The 20,647-nt window shown below is 41.8% G+C and overlaps 1 protein-coding gene across 4 annotated transcripts in view; it reads right to left on the reverse strand.

Moving 5' to 3' along the window:
- Nucleotides 1-14,474, reverse strand: part of NRAP (nebulin related anchoring protein) — a 76,611-nt gene extending 62,137 nt beyond the window's left edge. For all 4 annotated transcript variants that reach the window (XM_050802689.1, XM_050802686.1, XM_050802687.1 and 1 more), the window contains exons 1-9: nucleotides 14,220-14,474; nucleotides 13,762-13,856; nucleotides 13,087-13,174; nucleotides 7,924-8,028; nucleotides 4,492-4,596; nucleotides 3,405-3,509; nucleotides 2,269-2,373; nucleotides 898-1,005; nucleotides 498-602 (exon numbers count right to left, since the gene is read on the reverse strand). In XM_050802689.1, coding sequence (XP_050658646.1) covers nucleotides 498-602; nucleotides 898-1,005; nucleotides 2,269-2,373; nucleotides 3,405-3,509; nucleotides 4,492-4,596; nucleotides 7,924-8,028; nucleotides 13,087-13,174; nucleotides 13,762-13,856; nucleotides 14,220-14,291 — 888 coding nt within the window. In that variant the 5' untranslated portion in view covers nucleotides 14,292-14,474. The remainder of the gene's footprint in view (nucleotides 1-497; nucleotides 603-897; nucleotides 1,006-2,268; nucleotides 2,374-3,404; nucleotides 3,510-4,491; nucleotides 4,597-7,923; nucleotides 8,029-13,086; nucleotides 13,175-13,761; nucleotides 13,857-14,219) is intronic.
- Nucleotides 14,475-20,647: the final 6,173 nt, after the last annotated feature.

Consider the following 20,647-nt stretch of genomic DNA (forward strand, 5'->3'; position numbering starts at 1 on the left):
AGGAGTTCATCTGAGAAGTGAAATTGGAAAAAGGGTTTGCATTCTCTGGCATACTGATTTATCTACCAATCTAGATAACAAATTCTCTTTCTAAGAAAATGAGCCCCATTACTCAGTGAAATGCTCAATATTTTTCAAGATGCATTTTGATCTCTATGTTGCTTATGATAGAGACCAGCTAAGCTTAGCTGATCTTAGTCCTTGGGACTGTTCTTCAATGGACAGATAAGAATGCTTTCTTCTTGGCCAAGCCACCATATTGGTATAAGTCATTTGTTTATTTAAAAAAAAGTGCCTCAATCTGTTTTCCTAAGTGGGTCAAGTTGAGCCCTGTACAACTGTTTGTCCACTACTTTCCATCTTGGAAAATCTACCTTTCATAAATAAGGTAAATTAAATGACAGCCCCACCCCTGATTAAATGGTCATAGCTATATCACAACCTAGAAGGGGCCAAACATGGAAAAGAGCAGGGCAGGAGATCATTTTATCACATACCTGGCCATATTGGTCTGCACATTCCCTTGTCAACATGCCCTCAGCTCCAACGGCTGGACCAGCCATTCCCCTCATTTCTTTTTGATATTGTTGATGGTACCTCACCTGTTTGAAGGCAAAGGACAAACTCGGTGAATTTGACTCCCATACACAGGAGCCAAAAGAGTAAAAGTGAATGTCTTAATGGAATATTCTTTTTCTGCTTGGATCTAGGGAGTAGGTATGTCTCAGACATAAAAGTGCCAGGTCATTGTCATGGTAAAATTGACTTAAAACTGTGAAAGAAAACTACTCCCTGGCTTCAGGGTAAATGCAAAAGTCGACAGGAGGTTGGACTCCCCAGACCCAGGTTCACATTCCTTTTTCTCCCTAACATGACCACATTGTCAAGGAAACTTACATCACTTGCCAGCTCATTGGCTCTTTTGGCTATCTGATAGGCGGGTGTGATCATTGCAGGGAAACTGCCTTTCCCTCTTTGTTCTTCATAGTCCTCTGTGTATCTCACCTGAAATGGGGAAAAAAAAATGTGAATCACATGCCCCAATCCCACTGTTTATCAGATGATCTTAGTGAGATGCTCTGCTAAGGGTTCCATGACATCCTGCCCATCTCCTGTCATAGCTCATATGGCATATAATGGCTTACTGTTTGATGGGCCATGTGCATCTTATTCACCTTCTTATTCCCAGTACCCAGCACCGTGCCTGGCACATGGAGACACCCAATGTGGAATTCAACACGTGCTTGCTAAGCACCTGGTGCAGGCCAGGCACTGGGCCTGGGCAGAGGAATAAGTCTTCAGCCCTCAAGGAGTTGTCAGCCATGTTTGGGAGACACAAAAGTCTTCTCAACCCCAGATCGAGGCTAAGGCAAGAGGAAACCACGTATTAAGCAGAAGCTGGATTTCTGCTTCAATATCCCATTCAGAACAACACTAAGTTCTTGATTTTATTATGCTATGGAACATCTGGGTTATGTAAATGCAAGTGGTAAAAGTTGTTTAGAAATTATGTTCTCTGATTTGTAGTGGCAAGAGAGATTTCTCTCAGATTACTCAGATACATCCAATTTGGTGTTAATCCAATCTAAAGTTTTCTCTTTAAAGAAGTGTTTTTGCGAGGTCTCTGCTAACTGACTTATCAAACCCAACCATCCTTGACCTCAGGAATTTCTTCTTGTGTACCCATGGAGGACTAGAATGTCTGCTACATTCTCCCTCCCTCCACCTCCAAGCAAGGAAAGAAAGAGGGATCTTACGTGCAAACCACTGCATCTTGGCCTCCCTCATTTCTCTTTCTCTTTTCTAAATTTAATTTAAGTTCCAGAATATATGCGCAGGATGTGCAGGTTTGTTACATAGGTAAATGTGTGCCATGGTGGTTTGCTGTACCTATCAGCTCATCACCTAGGTATTAAGCCCGGCATGCATTAGCTATTTATCCTGATGCTCTCCCTCCCGCCAGCTCCCCACCATGGGACCTAGTGTGTGTTGTTCCCCTCCCTGTGTCCATGTGTTCTCATTGCTCAGCTCCCACTTATAAGTGAGAACATGGGGTGTTTGGTTTTCTGTTCTTGTATTGGTCTGCTGAGGATCATGGCCCCCAGCTCCATCCATGTCCTTGCAAAGGACATGATCTTGTTCCTTTTTATCATTCTATTATAAAGATACATGCACGTGTATGTTCACTGCAGCACTATTCACAAGAGCAAAGACGAGGAATCAACCCAAATGCCCATCAGTGATGGACTGGCCTCCCTCCTTTCTTACATCACTTTGAAGCTGTGCCACAGCCTTGCTCCGTAGCAGCTCAGGAGTATCCGCCACCGTGGAGAACCTGGAGATGCGTTCATCATGCCCTCTCTTATATTCCACCTGATGAGAAGACAGTAGAGTCAAGGGTGCACCCACCTCACAGCCTCTGCAATGACCTCTCCCTGTGGCTCTCCTAAAGCTGCACCATCAGGCTACACTCAACGCAAACCTGTGGCAAGTCTTCTGTGGCTTGTTTCATGGGCTCCTCCTCAAAAAGTATCTATGCCAATGTGCTAAGTCCAGGAGTGTGCCAGGGATTGCCACACTCCAACAAATATTAACTTGCTTAATCTCCATAACAATCACATTTGGCAGGACCAATGTTTTTCTCACTTTACAAATGAGAAGCCAAGGAAGAGAGAAATTAAGTAATTTGTCTATGGTCACTTAGCACTAAGGGATAGAGCCAGGATTCAAATTTCTGCATTCTGGCTCCAAAATCTGAGCTTTTAACAAATAAACTTTGCTACTCTTCCGGTGGACCTGACACCCAGTTAAAAATTAGTGTCTTCGGCTGGGCGCGGTGGCTCACGCCTGTAATCCCAGCACTTTGGGAGGCTGAGGCAGGTAGATCACAAGGTCACCATTGTTGCCCTGGCCAACATGGTGAAACCCCATTGCTACTAAAAATACAAAAATTAGCTGGGTGTGGTGGTGGGCACCTGTAGTCCACCTACTCAGGAGACTGAGGCAGGAGAATCACTTGAACCCAGGAGGCGGAGGTTGCAGTGAGCCGAGATTGTGCCACTGCACTCCAGCTGGCGACAGAGCAAGACGCCTTCTCACAAAAAATAAAAATAAAAAATATAAAAATAAAAAATGTCTTCAATGCTAAAGCAAACTCAAGAAATCATGTGGTCCAGACTTTGGGTGAACTACACAGTCTTCTCTGTATTTTATAGATATGGTCCAATCACCGCACAGAGAATAGTTGACAGGGAAAAGGCAAGAACACAGTTTTCTCTGTAATATGACACCTGTGGTACCTACCTCCCCAAAGCACTCTTTTATTGTTTTTTCCCTAAACCATGGGGGTTCTTTAACGACAAAAATTAGCATAATCAATGGTGAAAAAGCACCCAGACACTCACTTGGCTGGCCAACTGGTTGGCTTTCTTGGCCCTTTGATAAGCAGGTGTGATCATGGCTGGAAAGCTCCCCTTGCCCCTGGGCTGCTCATAGTCTTCTGTATATTCCTGTTGGTCAGAACCAATGTCAGCATGAGAACTGAGATGATATTGAATGACAGCTAAGAAAACTGCAATAAAACCAATGAAACTGGATTTATAAAGTGCTTCGGAAATATTTCAATCACCTGTAATAAATTTAAATATGGCTTATAATTGGCAATTTGAATAAAACCATCAGCACTGAAGAACTCATATTTCCCACGTCAAAGGGGCTCCTCTTCAATGTTCATATCAAAATATGGGGACCTAGCACAACTCAAGGGCTGCCCTTTGACTCTAAGGCCTGTAGGTAACACAGCCATTAATTAATATGTGGGTGACTTTCCTGTAACTCGTCTGCTAGCAAGAGTCCTACAGTATTGGAAGTAAAATGTCTCTGATTTTTCCCTTCTGACTTTCTGAATATCTCTGATGATTAGTTTTCCTAATGAGACTTAACACCTTAGCATTTGTGTTTCTAGCGTTTTCTTTCCATTTTCTAAAGGAAAAGTCATGAGGACTAACAGTGTTTTCCAAAGTAGATTCTTCAAAGGGTAAGTGTACCTAGAGGTAACTAGGAGGGATCTAGTTACCTAGAGTGTAACCTGTGCAAATGGTTGAGGATTTCCACAATTCAGGCTAAAATTGTCTTCCCTATGTGAAAGCCTGCTAAGATCTCTTACGATTCTGGAGGTCAGTACTTTAAAATGGGCCATCAGGGATGATTCCTTCTGGAGGTTCTAGAGGATAATCTATTTCTCTGCCTTTTCCAGCTTCTAGAGGCCCCCACATTTCTAGTTCCTGCCCTACATGGCTTTGGCCTCTGCTTCTGTCACTGCATCACCTTTCCTCTGACTCTGACCCTCCTGGTTCCAGAGATTAGGACATGGGTGTCTTTGGGGATGATAGCATCATTCTGTCTACCACAATTGTAAAAGTCAAGGAACAGTCAAACTAATTGCTAAGTAATTGCTAAACCAATTCCTAAAGCAATTTCTAGGGTGCTTACCTCACCAAGAGACTTTCGAGCCTCAACCATCCTTACAATTTCAGGGTCTGGCAGAGCTCCTGGGCACCAAGCATTCCCTTCCCTATATCCAGTCCAATAGGCTCTCTACAAAGGAAGCACACGAAGGGATATAAACACATGTCCCAGACTCCCAGTAACACTTACATACATTGTCAAAAGAAGATATTCTTAAACATTATAAACTCCTATTGGTAAATCCTGGGTCTTAGCTAACTGAAATGTTCATTTATTTTCAGGCTAGAAAATGACCTAAGTTTCTAAATAATTGAACTTTCTGAAAACCACTATGTCACAGGAAAATTTGGAATATAACAGCATTTTCTTGCACACCATTGCATCAGGATTGGGTGAGGAGGAGGGGAAATCACTGCGATCAGGTAATCTGAGATTAATCAACATTTTTCAGACAAATGTCAAAAATCTACTACCTGTTACTTGACAACTGACAATGGAAAGAAAAGAAAAAAAAAAAAAGGAAAGGCAAAGTTTCTCTTTTAAGATACTCATGACCTACCACCTTGGGAGATAAAACTAACATGAAACAAATAGCAATTAGAAAACAGTTATGGTTTAAGTGTATTGTCTGAGTGATAAGTACAATAAGAATCTTTAAAAAGCAGTCTGTAAGAGATGGGTCCCATTTGGAGCAGGAAGATAGAATTTGAGCTGTACCTCCAGGGCTGAGGGCAATTAGCAGAGGCCAAGGGAGAAAAAATGGCATCCACTCTAGAAGGTCAGTTCCATGAGGGCAGGGATTTTTGTGTTTGGTTCACTAATGCATCCCAAAAGCTTGGAACAGTATGTAGCAACTCATAGACTCAATAATTATTTGTTGAATAAATTCCAGGAATGTGGGCTGCCATGAATAAAAGCATGAAGGCAGTGATGGGCTCAGTACTTAGGACCATAAGGAGCTGGGTTTGACTGGACCCGAGGGAAAGAGATGGGGAGCCAGGTGGGCTGGAGGGGGGCAAGTTGGACAGGTTGGGTAGAGCCAGCCTTTGGAGATCTGGAAAGACAGATTATTCATATGTGAAATTACACTCAACCTGACTAGCAATCAGGGACATCTAAATTGAAACAAGACGCAGATTGTCCAAACACTTATCTGACAATACCAAGTGCTGGTTAGAATGTGGGGAAACAGGCATTCTCACAAACTGCCTTTGGGAATATAAAATGTACAGCTATTTTAGAATGCAATTTGAGCCCCAATTAAAATTTAAAAGGGACATACCCTTTGATCTAGCAACTTTGTTTTTTCATTAGCTAGTCTAGAAAAAAACTCATTTGTGTACAAAAGAGGTCTTGAACAAGAGTGTTCATTGCAACTTTGCAATAGAAAAATTTTTTTTGAATAATCCTGTAATCCTGTCTATCAATAGGATAGTATAGTATTGTACATCCATTCTTTTGTTGTTGTTGTTGAGACAGAGGCTTGCTCTGTCACCCAGGACGGAGTGTAGTGGCACTATCTCAGCTTACTGCAACCTCTGCCTCCCAGGTTCAAGCAATTCTCCTGCCACAGCCTCCTGAGTAGCTGGGATTACAGGCACATACCACCATGTCTGGCTAATTTTTGTATTTTTAGTAGAGACGAGGTTTTGCCATGTTGGCCAGGCTGGTCTCGAACTCCTGACCTCAGGTGATCCACCCACCTCGGCCTCCCAAAGTTCTGGGATTACAGGCGTGAGCCATAGCACCCGGCCTTGTACATCCATTTTTAATGGTGCACCTATGATCCACCCATTCACGATGGCTTAAAAGGATGCTGATATAGAAATATTTCCAAGATATTTGTTGAGTGAAAACTACTTCACAACAATGCATATTGTTTCATGAAAAAAGTATACATTTAATATACTGTAAACAAAAAATAAAATGCTAAGCCCCCTACCCATCAGAACAGACCCCTCCTCTCAGCCAAGGACATTCCAAAGTTAACCTGCAAAACTGGTTTAGGCCATGATGGGAAGGGGGAGGTCAAACATGTCTCATTATACCCACCTCCCTTTTGGAATTCAGGAAAAGCCTACGGACCAGTATTAACACCAACACAGACTTTAAGTCTGATAAGAAATATTTACAATCTATTCTCTCTGAAACCTGCTACTTGGAGGCTTCATCTGCATGATAAAACTTTGGTCTCCACAATCCCTTATTGTAATCCAGACATTTCTTTCTATTGATTTCAGGTTTTTAGTTAATAACTCTTTCAACCAACTGCCAATCAGAAAACTTCAAATCTACCTACAACCTGAAAGCCCCCACTTCGAGTTACCCTGCCTTTCCAGATGGAACCAATGTACACCTCACATGTACTGATTGATGTCTCATGTCTCCCTAAAATGTATAAAAGCAACCTGTACTCTGACCACCTCTGGCACAGGCTGTCAGGACCTCCTGAGGCTGTGTCGTGGGCGTATCCTTAACCTTGGCAAAATAAACTTTCTACATGGATTGAGACCTGTCTCAGATACTTTTGGTTTATATAACATATATACGTATATAATTTTCAATAACAAATAATACTAGCTGATATTTATTGTGCCTACCACTGTTCCAAGATCTTTTGATCATCACAATATCATTATGTTAGGAAGTGTTTGAAGTTCACCTTACAGATGAGAAAGTTGAAGTAAAGAACGGTTAAATAACTCATTCAAGATCCTTCAATAAATGGTAGTAAACATGTCCAAAAGTAAACTCTAGAAAGACAGATATAGATAGTTTTATTTGCAAATCAAGAGAGAAAAGTCTGGAAGGATGCTACCCACAAGGTTGATGAAAGCGGGTACTTCTACAGAGAAAACTGGAATTGGAGGTGGTGGATAAAGGGTTACCTTTGTACTGTTTGGATCTTTTTTTTTTTTACAGTGAGAATAATGCAAATTCTTATGCATATATTATGTGTGTGAATAAAATAAATGGCTAAGGAATTCTGAAATGATGAGTCTGTCAACAGACAGGGGAGGTGGGAAGAGTAAGTCAGGGATACCCGGGAAGGGTGGAGAGAAGCTGGAGAGAGGACAGCCCAGACGAGGGAAAGAAGCCATCTTGGGAAGCCTCGTAAAGGTCCAGGCAGGAAATGACGTGATCAGAACTGGGAGAGTGGAGAGAAAGGGGTGGAGCTGAGTAAGTGTTGGAGAAAGGAAGGGTAGTCTTCGTTTCAAACCTGGGTGATAGAAATATAGTGGCTGGAAGGGGAAGACAGTGAACCTGGTCTGGGGCAGATAGAGTTCAGGTGATGTTAGGACATGCTGATTGAGGTCTTCCATAGACAGTAGGAATGACAAACTGGATGAAAGGAAACCTACTTGATTTTCTCTAGAAGTAATAATAATAATACATTCAATTGACATAGTATGTCATTCTTTCTTTTTCCAAACCCACTTACCACTTTTCTCTCACCTCATTTGCCAGGGGCTGCCTGTTAGGTGCACCTTCCTTATCCTTGGATTTCATGTCCCAGTGAAAAACTGATTTAAACTGTTCACCGTCTTCTTGGTCATGGATCTGCACAAGGAAGATGTCGTCAGTGATGTTTCCATCAGAAAAGAGAAAAAAAATAGACAAACAATTCCTAGCTAAAATTGGGGGATTTTGCTCAGTCTCAACTGCAAAGCACTGAGCTACAAGGCACACTGCGCTGTCAGTCTCCCTGTGGTTTCATCTGCACCACCAACCAGGTGGCACATATAGAACACCTGCTGTGTGCAAAGCTCTTTGGAGCAGTGCAATTAAAGTGACCGAGACAAAGTCTTTATAAACCTACCACACAATACAAATTAGAGTAACCTGAGAAAACACTGGGCATTAGAGTAGTGGTTCTTAATTTTAGTCGTGTAATCATCACCCAGGGAGCTTGTTAAAATGCTGGCTCCGCAATTTTGTGTGTCTCACAATTTTACCTTTAACACCCTGATTTGTAATAAACCTTGAGTTAATTTTTACGTATAGATAACTGTCAAGGTTCATTTTTTTCTGTATAAATACCCAATTACTACAGTACTGTTTATTGAAAAATCATTCTTGCTATGGTAAATTGCAGTGATGCCTTTCTCGTAATTCAAGTGACCATATACATGCAGCCCTATTTCTGGACCTTGTATTGGAGTCCACTGGTCTATTTCTCTCTTCTTGTGCCAATTCTATGCTGAGTTAATAGAGTAAGTCTGCTTTTATAGAGTAAGTCTTGAAATCTGGTGAGTCCTTCAATTTTGTTCTTTGGTTTCTTGGCTATTTTTGAAGCTTTGTGTTTTTATATTCGTTTCAGAATCAGTCTGTCCATTTCCACAGAAAAACACCAGGATTTTGAATGGGATTGCCTTGAATGTATAGATTAATTGGGGGAAACTGACCTCTCAGTAACATCTTCATAACCTTGAGATAGACAAAGATTTCTTAAATGTAAAAAGAACTAACTATAAAAGAAAAAAAATCAGAAGGTCTTAGGTCCAAACTAAGATATCAAAATTTATTAGGTAGGAGGCGGGGCCCAGAAATCTGCAATTTTGGCCAGGCGCAGTACCTCACGCCTGTAATCCCAGCACTTTGTGAGGCCGAGGCAGGCAGATCACTTGAGGCCAGGAGTTCGAGACCTGCTTAGCCAACACAGTGAAACCCCATCCCTACTAAAAATAGAAAAAATTAGCTGAGCATGGTGCTGCACGCCTGTAGTCCCAACTACTCAGGAGGCTGAGATATGAGAATCACTTGAACCCAGGAGGCGGAGGTTGCAGTGAGCCGACATCATGCCACTACACTACAGCCTGGGCAAAAAAAATGAGATCCTGAAAAAAAAAAAAAAAAGAAAGAAAGAAAGAAATCTGCAATTTTTACAAGCTGAAGTTTAAATTCTTAACTTTAAACATAATGAGAAAACAAGCTCAGAGAAAAGTTTAAACCCAAAGAATTCTTGTTCCCTATCGAGGGCATCTTCTGACATTGACTCTCCACGGTTCCTACTGCTTAATGCTACTTGATGTGTATATTTTAAATATATACATTGAGAGATCTTTACATGCTTTTTCCTTGTATTTTTAAGAAACAAATGGACGTTACATAAACTTAAAGTGGGCTTTTTTTGTTTGTTTGTTTGTTTGTTTGTTTACCTACAAATAACACTACCAATATTTTGGGCCAGTTAATTATTTGTTGTGGAGGACTGCCTCAAGCATGGCAAGATGTTTAGCAGCATCCTAGGTCTCTACCCACCAGATGCAATAATACCCCACCAACACCAGTCGCGACAATCAATATGTCCCCAGACAGTAACAAATGTCCCCCAGGTAGGGGTTGGGGGAAACTGCCCTCCTTGAGAACAATGTACTTTAGTAATCAGAAACACATGGCCAAAATAGATATTCTGTCCACTTCTAGAAAGTTATATTTGCTGTCCTCCTTCCCCAGTGCAAATCTACCACTGGGGAGGGTTTGCCTCCTCCAGGGACCTTTCTTGAGGTTCATGATTACATCGAGGAAATAGAGGAAAAAATGCCATAAATCTGACCAGTGGGGTAAGGAAGCATGAAGGGCTAAATTTCATCCTCTGAATAGAAAAAAAGCCTAGATGTTTTATTTTTCTAAAAATTCCATTCACACCTACCAAAGAGGAAATTCTATCTTTGCAAATATTTATTTTCCAAAGGGTGACATTTAGGAACAAAACACTGCAAATCAGCTCTGAATGCCAGCTTAAAATCTTTGCTTTTCTCCTTCATCACCATCACTGAAAACTCTCTTTCCTTTTTTGATTTTAGCACTTGCACAATGAATTTGTTTTTTATTCAATTGTCAAAGTCTCTCAGAGATCACAAGGAGGTGAAAGGTAATTCATAGCACACCCTCGGGCAGTTGTAAGAGCTGGGCCCTGTAAGGGACATGGCTGTCCATTTTACTTTGTCCCTGGTGGGCAAGAAGGAGAAAGTGATCTCAGTAGACAACACACACATATACACACACACACCCCATATACACATATATACATACATACGTACATAAACACCATACACACATATATACATACATACATACATAAACACCATACACACATATATACACTCACTATATACACATATATACATACCACATACACCTATACATATCCCACATGCATACACATATACATACATACACATATATACATACACACCAAATACATGCATACAATACACATGAACATGTGCACACACATACACATGCACACACATCACATACACACATATAGATGTGTGCGCACACACATTCATACCTACATACACACATATACACACTCCCCAGATGCACACACACATATATATACACACATATACACTGTCACATAGACACAAACAAATACACACACGCAGGCCTCCTGGGAAGCTCACATCACTGTCTGTGGCTGGAAATAAAACCAGCAACAATCCTAGCCTTGCTCCATGTCGGGTCTGTCATACACAGTTAAAATAAAGTGAGTCCACTCCCACTTCAAAAAAAGGAAAATAGTGTGCAACCTGTTGTGTGATTATAAGGTGGAGACATGCCCGCTGTGGCTCAGTTAGAGGGAAAATACAGACATTATGGATCTTTCTGTAGACAGTGTAATAAATGCAAACAGTATTCTGATGTAAAGTACATCTCCTCATACTTTATTTGTCAAATCCTCGCTACACAACTGCAGAAACATCTGGATATTTGAAAACATGAACAAGTGCTTTTGTCTTCTGGAGAGTTTGCCACCCTCTGGGTATATATGAAAGTGAACCACTAACAAATATTCTAAAGTTAAACAGATCTGGATTTGTGCCCAACCAGCTGGGTAAACTAGGCAGGTCATTTAACCTCTCTGAGCCTCAGTTTCCTCAACTATAACACGATAATATTACAGAAGGCTCTTGTCAAGAACACATGAGATAATATAAATAACTTATCAGAGTGTTTAGCACTCTGTTTAAGTAAGAGCTATATTCAATATTTACTATAATTTCATGTAGCTGCCCTCAGACACCAAGAGATGAAAACAAAGTCCTAAAAGAATTAGGCTTCTCAGTAACCTAGGATTGCTTGTGAATTCTTAAGACTTGTGAATCCCTAGGAAGCAATGATATCTGAGCAACAATTTGAGCCTCCGTTTCCTCATCGTAAAATGGGATAATAGTAGTATCAACTTCATTGGGTTGCAATGTATGTTAAATGAATTAAGTGCTTCCACAGTAAATGCTATATAAGCTTGTTAAATAAAAGAAATAATAAACTCACAATTAGTTCTAAGCATTTAGTGAAAATAAGGTATCTTGGCAGCATGTGTACAGAGCCACACAGCAAGACCACTACCTCTATCTCATATACAGTTTCTTGGGAGGAGGACAGTTGGGCAAGGAAGGGAGTCAGTATGAGGTGGAGCAACATTAGAAAGGGAATCTTGGGTAAAGAGGGATTACTAGAGAACCTTTCACCTCATGGGTAATTTTCTAATTTTAGAAAGCCACTAAAACTTCATCCCACAGAGCAACTTCGTGTGGGCATGGGTTATAGAAGCTCAATGATTCATCATTTTAATAGGTGCAAGAGTTACGCCGATAGCTGGTTATTTGACAAAACTCCACTATTAGATTTTCAAGAGGTTGGATTTGGCAGTGTGGCCTCCATGTTTACCTCCCCATCTCAACTCCACACCTCCTAAACTAAACTTCCTTTCCAAAGGAAAACATCTTTGACCTATTCCCACCCCAAGGGGAAAACAGGCTGTCAATAATCCTAAGTAATGACTGAATTCAGAGAGACTTGCGTGTGAAACTAAAGGTTTTGATTTTACGTGCCAGAATATCACAGGGAAAAGTCAAGATCCTTGTAATATGTTCCAACTATGTAAGCATTGTTTTATGTAGTAAGCATCTAGTGTGTGCAGAGCCTACTCTACGAACTGTCATCATTTTATGAAACAGCCTTGAGCTGGTCAAGACACAAAGATTATACTGAAATCAAGGACCTCAATTATTCTATCTACATTATCCTGTATATTGGCCCCTAAAATTGTGGGAGAACAAACAGTCACATTTGTTACTCAAATGCACTTTACATGTGTATGTGGAGGAAATGGGCAGCTTCACATGCAGACAGAGACACTTAAAAACTTTACACATGCCTAAGCATTGTTAATGGATATATAATATTTGCACATATTTGTGGAGTACATGTAATATTTTGTTACGTATTAGAATGTATAATGATCAAGTCAGGGTATTTAGGGTGTTTCGCCTCAAGTATTATTTCTATTCCAGCTATTTTGAATTATATGATACTTTGTTGTTAATTGTGGTCACCCTACTCTGCCATAGGACATCACAACATATTCCTTCTTTTATTTATTTAATTTTCTAAGAAATAAAGACAGGGTCTCACTATGTTGCCCAGGCCAATCTCTAACTCCTAAGCTCAAACCACTTGCCTGCTTTGGCCTCCCAAAGTCTTGGGATTACAGGTGTGAGCCACCGTGCCTGGCTAGAACATATTCCTTCTATCTAATTGTATGTTTCTACCCAGTAACCAACCATTCTCCATACCCTCCGTCCCACTGAAAATTAAATAACTTACCCCACTGATGGCTTCTGGGAATGTCCTCACATTTAGATTTAATGGAGTGTGATAGACACTGGTGAAAGTGTTGTTCTTAGGGTTATGGCTACAACAAATAGGTAAAAATCAAAATTAGAAATGTACTTTATCCAAATGATTGAGGGACTATTCTTAAGATTATTTTTAAATAATAATAGTTATTTTTTTAAAAAATCAATAAATATAAAACTTAAAAATTAAGTTCATGATTTTCCAGGCAATGCATCTTCCAGAAAAAAAAAGCAAATCAACTAAAATCAACATATACAACTGAAAGCCTAAATTTAACTGGAAATGATCACTTGAAAACTTCCTAAAGAAAGTAAAAAAGGATTCTGAAATTATTTAAAAGAAAATACTTCAAAGCTCTAGATGCATATTTATGGCCATTATATTTTTCTGCACAATATTTAATCATTTGACATGAGGTTATAGTGGATATATTTGATCTTTTACTTGGAAGAAATTTGAAATTTTGTGTCCATTGCATAAAATCCCACCTTAGGTCTCTTTAATGACAGGATACAAGTGAACACTTTGGGGAAGATATTTCTTGGATTTAACCCCGGGGTATGTGATTTGAACATTTAGTTGGCTCCTTGTTGAAAAACAAATAAAACTCAAGAGGTGGTGGTGAGGGCATCAAACACTTACGCGTGACAGTACGGCTTTTTCTGGTGACTCACAAAGTTATTAACAGACAGCATCATCTTGCAAACTTCACAGTGAAAACAGGCTTTATGCCATATCTAGAAATCATACAGAGAAGATTTAGCAATTACCTTTTCTCCCCCAGACTCAAGGTACTTATATATTTTAGGGTACAAAAATGAACTTCAAGGATAAAATGGTGATTTAAAAAAATTAAAAACCACACACTCAGCTATAACAACACTCACAGTTAAATAAATGGATAACTTTTTCTTTTCGAGACAACATAGAAGAAATAGAAATGGGTAGAACTAAATAAAGGTGGGAAAATACAACTTTTTCTTGTGGTTCAAAAAAATTTAACTGAAAATTAAATTTCCATATTTACCTATGCCCATATGTGAGAAGGTCAATTTCCTGTGTTTGTTATTATTCACAAAAGCCAAGAAACGTCTACTGACCTGATCTATACAGCTGATCTTCTCAGCAGGATAAACCCCATACCCACACCTAGAGCAAGCCTGCACATTCATCTCGAAGCCGGAAGGGAGAAGACAAAGATAGGCAACAGGCAAGAAATGCAAGGAGAACCCCCAGTCTAGTTCAAGCCTTCAAAATCCGACGTCTCTAAAATTCCTGTGGGCGCCTCGATCGTTCAGAGTCCAACTTCCACTTTCCTTTGCTGACCTTCTAGTTTGAAGTCAGCAGTTGGATGGTTTTTAAAGCTGCCACTTACTCAAGGGGCTATTTTGGCCACTCACTCAGCACGCATGCGTCCGGGAAATAAGGTGGAAGTATTTCTAGCTGACAGGCTTCTCTAAATAGAAAAATGAACTCACAACAGCATCATGTTTATGTGGATAACCAAATCCTGGTGTATGATCAGGCAGCATGGAGTGGTTTAGCACTAGCTGTGATCATGACCCAAGAAAAGAACCTAAAGGAAGATGCCACACCGTCATCCAACGATCAAATTAGAAAAGCTTGCTCTATGCATCCTATGACTAAAGCAGAAAGGCCAGCTCCCAAAAATATAGAAAATAAAATAGGATTGATTCACTCCTTTAAATGGATAAATATCACACTTGAGTTTTAACTTTACCTACCCAAAGTGTTTACAACAGTGAAACTAAACACTTAATAAGGTATCAATTTGTGTTTAGCTTCTACTGGAATGCGAAACTAAAAACAAATGAGAACTCTTGGTGTTTTGACCTCTGTATTTTATTCTAGAATGTTCCAAGAAGGCCTTTGTGCTTGGTCCCCTGCCTCACAGGCCTTAAAAGGGGTAACATGAAGACAGAATCTCTCTTCCTGGCTTTGGGAAGCCTCTCATTGCCTTCAGTCTCTGCTGAAATGTCACCTGATCACCTTATAGAAATACCTGATACAAAGTGGTACCTCACCTGTCCCCACTCCTATCTCATTATCTTCTATTACTCTTAGCCTGCTTGATGGTCTTCATGTCGGTATCACAACTGGACATATTACATGTTAATGTTTCTACTTTTAAAAATCGTGTCTCTCCCATCAAAATATGAGTCCTATCTAAACAGGATCCTTGGTCCTTTTTGCCACTTCTATATCCCCCATGCCTAGAACAAGGCCTGGCAATAAAAGGTGCTTCATAAGGATTTATTGGATTAATGAAATAAATTTAATACTCACACCAAAATGCCTATAGAGGTCAGGTATGAAGTCGTAGGTAATGGTAGGAACTTTTCCAAACAGATGAGCACTCATCCCATCTGAAGCAGGCAACTGCTCCTCAGTCCCAGCCAACTGTCATCATGAAAGAATCAACATCCCACATTGCCAAATAATCTGATTTTTCCAGAATATTTTCCAAATATTCTGAGCACATCGGAAGTCTGCATTTACACATGAAATTTCTCTTTTTGTATATAAAACAATATAACAGAGTCATGGGCAGAATTTGGCCAGCAGGTTATCAATTTGTGACCTTGGCCCTAAATGCTCTGAGGTTAGGCTGGTGTCCCCAGGTAGGGTGGAGTGAGATCAGTAGTATTTTGGGTTGTGTTGAGATAGCCAGGGGGTAGGAAGAAGCTCTAAAGCCAATGAAGAAGAGTAGGGTTCAAGTTCACATGAGTATAAGGGGAAGGCCGAGTCTCAGGTTTTCCCACATGTGGCTAGAGGCTCTCTCAGCATGAGAAGGGGACTCAAAGCAGGGACTCCAGGCTCAGCAAAGACTCCCACACTGAAACGTGATCAGGCAGGAGGGCTGCCACCAGCCTGAGCAAATGAGAACAGCAACAGGCACAGCACAAAGACCTGCAGGGTTCCCTGGTTGTTATGCTCTGCACCAGGCTTCTGGGGTGGGGTGGAAGCTCCAATAATCACTGAGAATGAACCGTACCCCAGTCCAGAGGGCTGAAGAATCGGGGGGATTTCATTTTAAAAAGAAGCTTGCAACATTCCTTCTCTGCCTAACCTTGTGATTGCAATCTGTAGCCGTTACGACAGGTTGGTCACATTTGTGAACACAAGAATTACAAAATGCAAGATGCTAAAGTGGATTTGTACCATCACTTCTGATTTATTAGACATTAGAAATTGCTAGGAGAAACAAACCCATAGAACTAGAAATGGGACAGTTTAAGGAACTAGAAGTAAACACTCGTTTCTGGGGCAAATCAAACACAACCTTCACTGCGTAGTCGGGCCTTGGTCGGTTCACACCACCCTTCTCATGTTATGTATAGCCCCTCCCACTCCTTGGCCTAAGCCCCTCCCTCGACTCAGGGATTACAGCAGGCCATCCAAGCCAAGCCAGTGAGCACACCACGTTCCTTTGGCCTTAGGAGTTGGTTCAGACAACATCAGTGTTAGCCTGGGTTGTCCAGAAAACAGAACCTGTGTCAAAGACTTATATGCAAGGACTTTATTCAGAAGTATAATCCAGGGAGCAGGAGTTAGAAGGCAGGAAATGCAGGGCAGGAAACAGTCAGTATCAGGGTTGTTCTCGAGGGGGCCACCAGCTGGTATAAAGTGCATTGAATGGCTTGACCATCTTTCAAGGGGCCATATAAACAACCACTTCTCAGGAACATCTACTAGACAAACGGAAGGGCCCTGTCTCCCATTGGTGAAAGGTTTGTGCCATTGGCTCTTAATGTCCATGCTGTGTATGTACACAGGGAGTCCCATGGAATCTCACACCTCAATATCAACAGGAAAACACCAAGGGCAGCAGAAGGCCAAAGACACTGTTGGTTGTGCCCACGTGAAGATGGCCAGAGCCCTCACAGAGATAGTGGCCACTACCGAAACTGAGCTGGCTCAAGTAGGCAAAGGCCCTATGGAAGGTGAGTCTGAGTGAATCTAAAGCAGCCCTTCCCGGTGTCTGATGCACTGTGCTCTCAGCCTAGCTCTGGACTTGGGCTTGGTGCCGGTGAGCTGGAGCCAGATCTTGCAGAGCCCTGTGGAGCCTTGATCTGGGAGCTTTGGCCCACACCACCCCACATTGCTCTGGCTTTTTTTAAGTCTTGACTCATAGGGAGCTTTTTGTTTCACATTAATGACTTTTATGTTCAGTATGTGGGCAAGTGGTTTCCTATTGAAAGTTAAATGTAGTCCTCCTTGTTTACCTCTTTTCAATTTCATCCTATTGATGGTGGTCGCCTTGCTTTAGCCAGTTGAGGTCTTTTTGGACTTGGATTGAGGATATGAGGATCCTCATCCAGGATATGAGGTAATCCTGTCTAACTCTGCACCATTTCCAGGGCCCTCCAGGGCTGTGCATATGAACAGGTTTTGAAACTACAGAGAGATGATAAGAGATGTGAAATCAAGGGACAGCTGCTGACCCTTCATTCTGTCACTGTCACTCAGATTAGACGGAAGGTGTTCCTCCCATGCTGGGGGTCTGTTCCTGTTTTAATTTTGTTTTCCCTCTCAGCAAGGACTTGGGCACAGGGAAGTTATTTGGGAGGTGGTCCCATGAGGCAGGAGTGAGGGTTTAAGGCAAATGAGCCAGGGAAAAGAGAAGAGTCAATAAAGAGCATATTCTAAACTAGATATTATACCACTGTTAGCACAGTCTTGCTGGGGACACTCTGAAGATTTGTGTAGAATGTGCCTCAGAATGATGTCACTGAAAGATGGTGGGCTGGGACACATCCACTCAACTCATCCCCCATTGGTTGAGGGCAACTGTCAGGGTCATTAACTCCCCTATACCTTTAGAGGAGACCTCTTTGCCCAAGCTTAATGGACTTAGGCAGCTTGAAGAAAGCCTAGAGGCAGGGAAGTGGAGGGTCACTGCTGCGGGGGTGTAAGGAGGGACTGGTGACATGCATGGAGATAACACCGGTGAGCAGAGGGGATGTGATACCAGGTACCCCCAGAGTGGGTCACTCAAGGAAACTGGCAGTGGACAGGGTAGGAGAAAGTGCTTATATGAGATGCACCATGAACTCTTACTGTCCTGCTCTTTCAGGCTGATGGTGTCAACTCTGTTCCATCTGTCCACTCCCCTGCACTGTACAGTGCTGCGTCGACACACTTGGGGTGGAGAATTCAGAAAGCAGGGTCTTGTCTCGAGCTCTCATGCTTTCCCAGGTCAGACCTGCCCTTGCTCACCACCCTCACCCCTATCCTTGGGGTCTTCCAAGTGTCCTGGGAGAAGTTATTGGGGGTGTTCTCCTGGGGTAAAGTCCCACGGGTCCTGGCTGATGGGGGGTCAGTGAGCTCAGACTGAAGTTCTTCTGTGCAGTCATTAAGGCCTGAGCACTAGATGGTGGTAACCTTAATTAGGCAAGGAGCTCTTACCACCCTAGGGAAACCTAAACATTGGTGAGGTTACCTAATGCCCAAACTTCACTCTGAGAGGTTGAGCAAGTGATCTGTTGGTTTATAGAAACTGTACTGCATCCAGGAAAATTAGAGAAATTCTACATCTCCTCAAACCTAAATCTGGCTTGAAACCACTCTTTGGTTTAAAGTTATATATTAGTCAGGGTTATTCAGAGGGACAGAGCCAATAGGGGATATACACATGTGTGTGTGTATATACATATAAGATTATTAGGGAGAATTGGTTCACACGATGACAAGGCAAAGTCCCATGACTGGCTGCAAGCTGGGAAAAGGGAAAAGCCAGTAGTTTGGCTCAGTTCAAGTCTGAAAGCCCCAAAACCAGGGAAGCTGATAGTGCAGCCCTCAGTCTGAGCCCTTGGGAGGTTGCTGGTGCAAGTCCCAGAGTCCAAGGGCTGAAGAACCTGGAGTCTGATGTCCAAGGGCGGGAGAAGAAGCCTAGTGTCCTGAAAGGCATGGAAAGAGAGAAAGAGGGAGAAGACTTAGCAGACAAGCTTATCCCCTTTCTTCCACCTGCTTTGCTCTAGCCAAGCTGGCAGCCCATTAGATGGTACCCACCCACATTGAGGGTGGGCCTTCCTCTCCCAGACAATCAACTCCTCTGGCAGCACTCTCCCTGAGACTCCTCTGAGTCTCCTCTGGCAGCACCGTCACAGACACATCCAGGAACAATGCTTCATCAGCCATCTAGGCATCCGTCAATTCAATCAAGTTGATACCTAATGTTACCCATCACAGTCGTTGTTTGCTTTGAAGATGGGATTGTGTCATTTGGTGTAAGATAGGGGCCCACAAACTTTTTCTGTAAAAAGTCAGGCTGTAAGTATTTTAGGCTTTGCAGGCCATATATAGCCAATCTCTGTTGCATCGTCTTTTTCTTATTCTTCTTTTCTTTTTTTACGACCCTTTAAAAATGTAAACACCATTCTTAGCTTGTGTGCTGTACAAAAACAGACCACAGGTGGCCTGCAGGTGGTAGTTTTCAACCCCTGGTCTGAGGGGCTGCTCACAGGACATCAGGAGCAACCATGTTTGATGTTCTCTTGGGGAGAGGGAGCAGAGAGGAAGGCAGAGGAAAAGATTAGGAATCAGTTCAGCCCTATATGGCCTGGGCTTTGATTGCAGTAGAATCTTATTCAGGTGTGAATAATAATATTCAACTGCTGGGGTTACCTTTTCCTGGGCCAGGAAACAACGACACACCCTGTGGGTGGGGTGGAAGTTCCCCTCTGCATCAGGAAATGGATGGTCACACTGCCGAAGGCCACAGAATCAGAAATGAGGCAGCGCTTGGTTGGTATCCATCTGGGTCCACTCAGGAGACAGAAACCACACAGTAAGCTGAATGAACACAGGCATCCCTCAGTATCCATGGGGGTATTGGTTCCAGGGCCCCTGAGGATACCAAAATCCATGCGTGCTCAAGTTCCTTATATAAAATGGCATAGTATTTGTATATAACCTACGTGTAATCTCCCATATGCATTAAATCATCTCTACATTATTTAAAGTACCTAATACAATGTAAACACTATGTAAGTAGCTGTTACCCTGTATTTTTTATTTATATCATTTGTATTATTGTATTGTTATTTTTTGCTTGTTTGTTTTTTTAAGTATATTTGATCTGCTGTTGGTGGAATGCTCAGATGCAGAACCTGGGGATATGGAGGATCAACTGTATAACAAATTACAAACTGTAACAGTGAGTTGGAATATCAACAGGTTGGCTAGTAAGAAGTAAAGAGAACTCTGAAAACTGTGGCAATAGCAGATATCCTTGCAAATAACGTATGTGTGCCATAACAAAGTGCCACAGGCTTGGTGGCTTAAACAACAGAAATTTATTTTCTCACAGTTCCAGGGGCTAGAAATCCAAGATCATGGTATCAGCAGGGTTGATTTCTTCAGAGACCTCTCTCTGCTTGTAGATGGCCACCTTCTCCCTGTATCCTCCCATGGTCTTCCCTCTGTATCTGTGTCCTGACTGCAACCAGTCAGACTGGTCAGGGGCTAAGTCTTCACGTGCATAGGGTGTAACTGAGTAACCAAT

This window comes from Macaca thibetana, chromosome 9 (genome assembly GCF_024542745.1).
Source record: "Macaca thibetana thibetana isolate TM-01 chromosome 9, ASM2454274v1, whole genome shotgun sequence".
NCBI classification, from domain to species: domain Eukaryota; kingdom Metazoa; phylum Chordata; class Mammalia; order Primates; family Cercopithecidae; genus Macaca; species Macaca thibetana.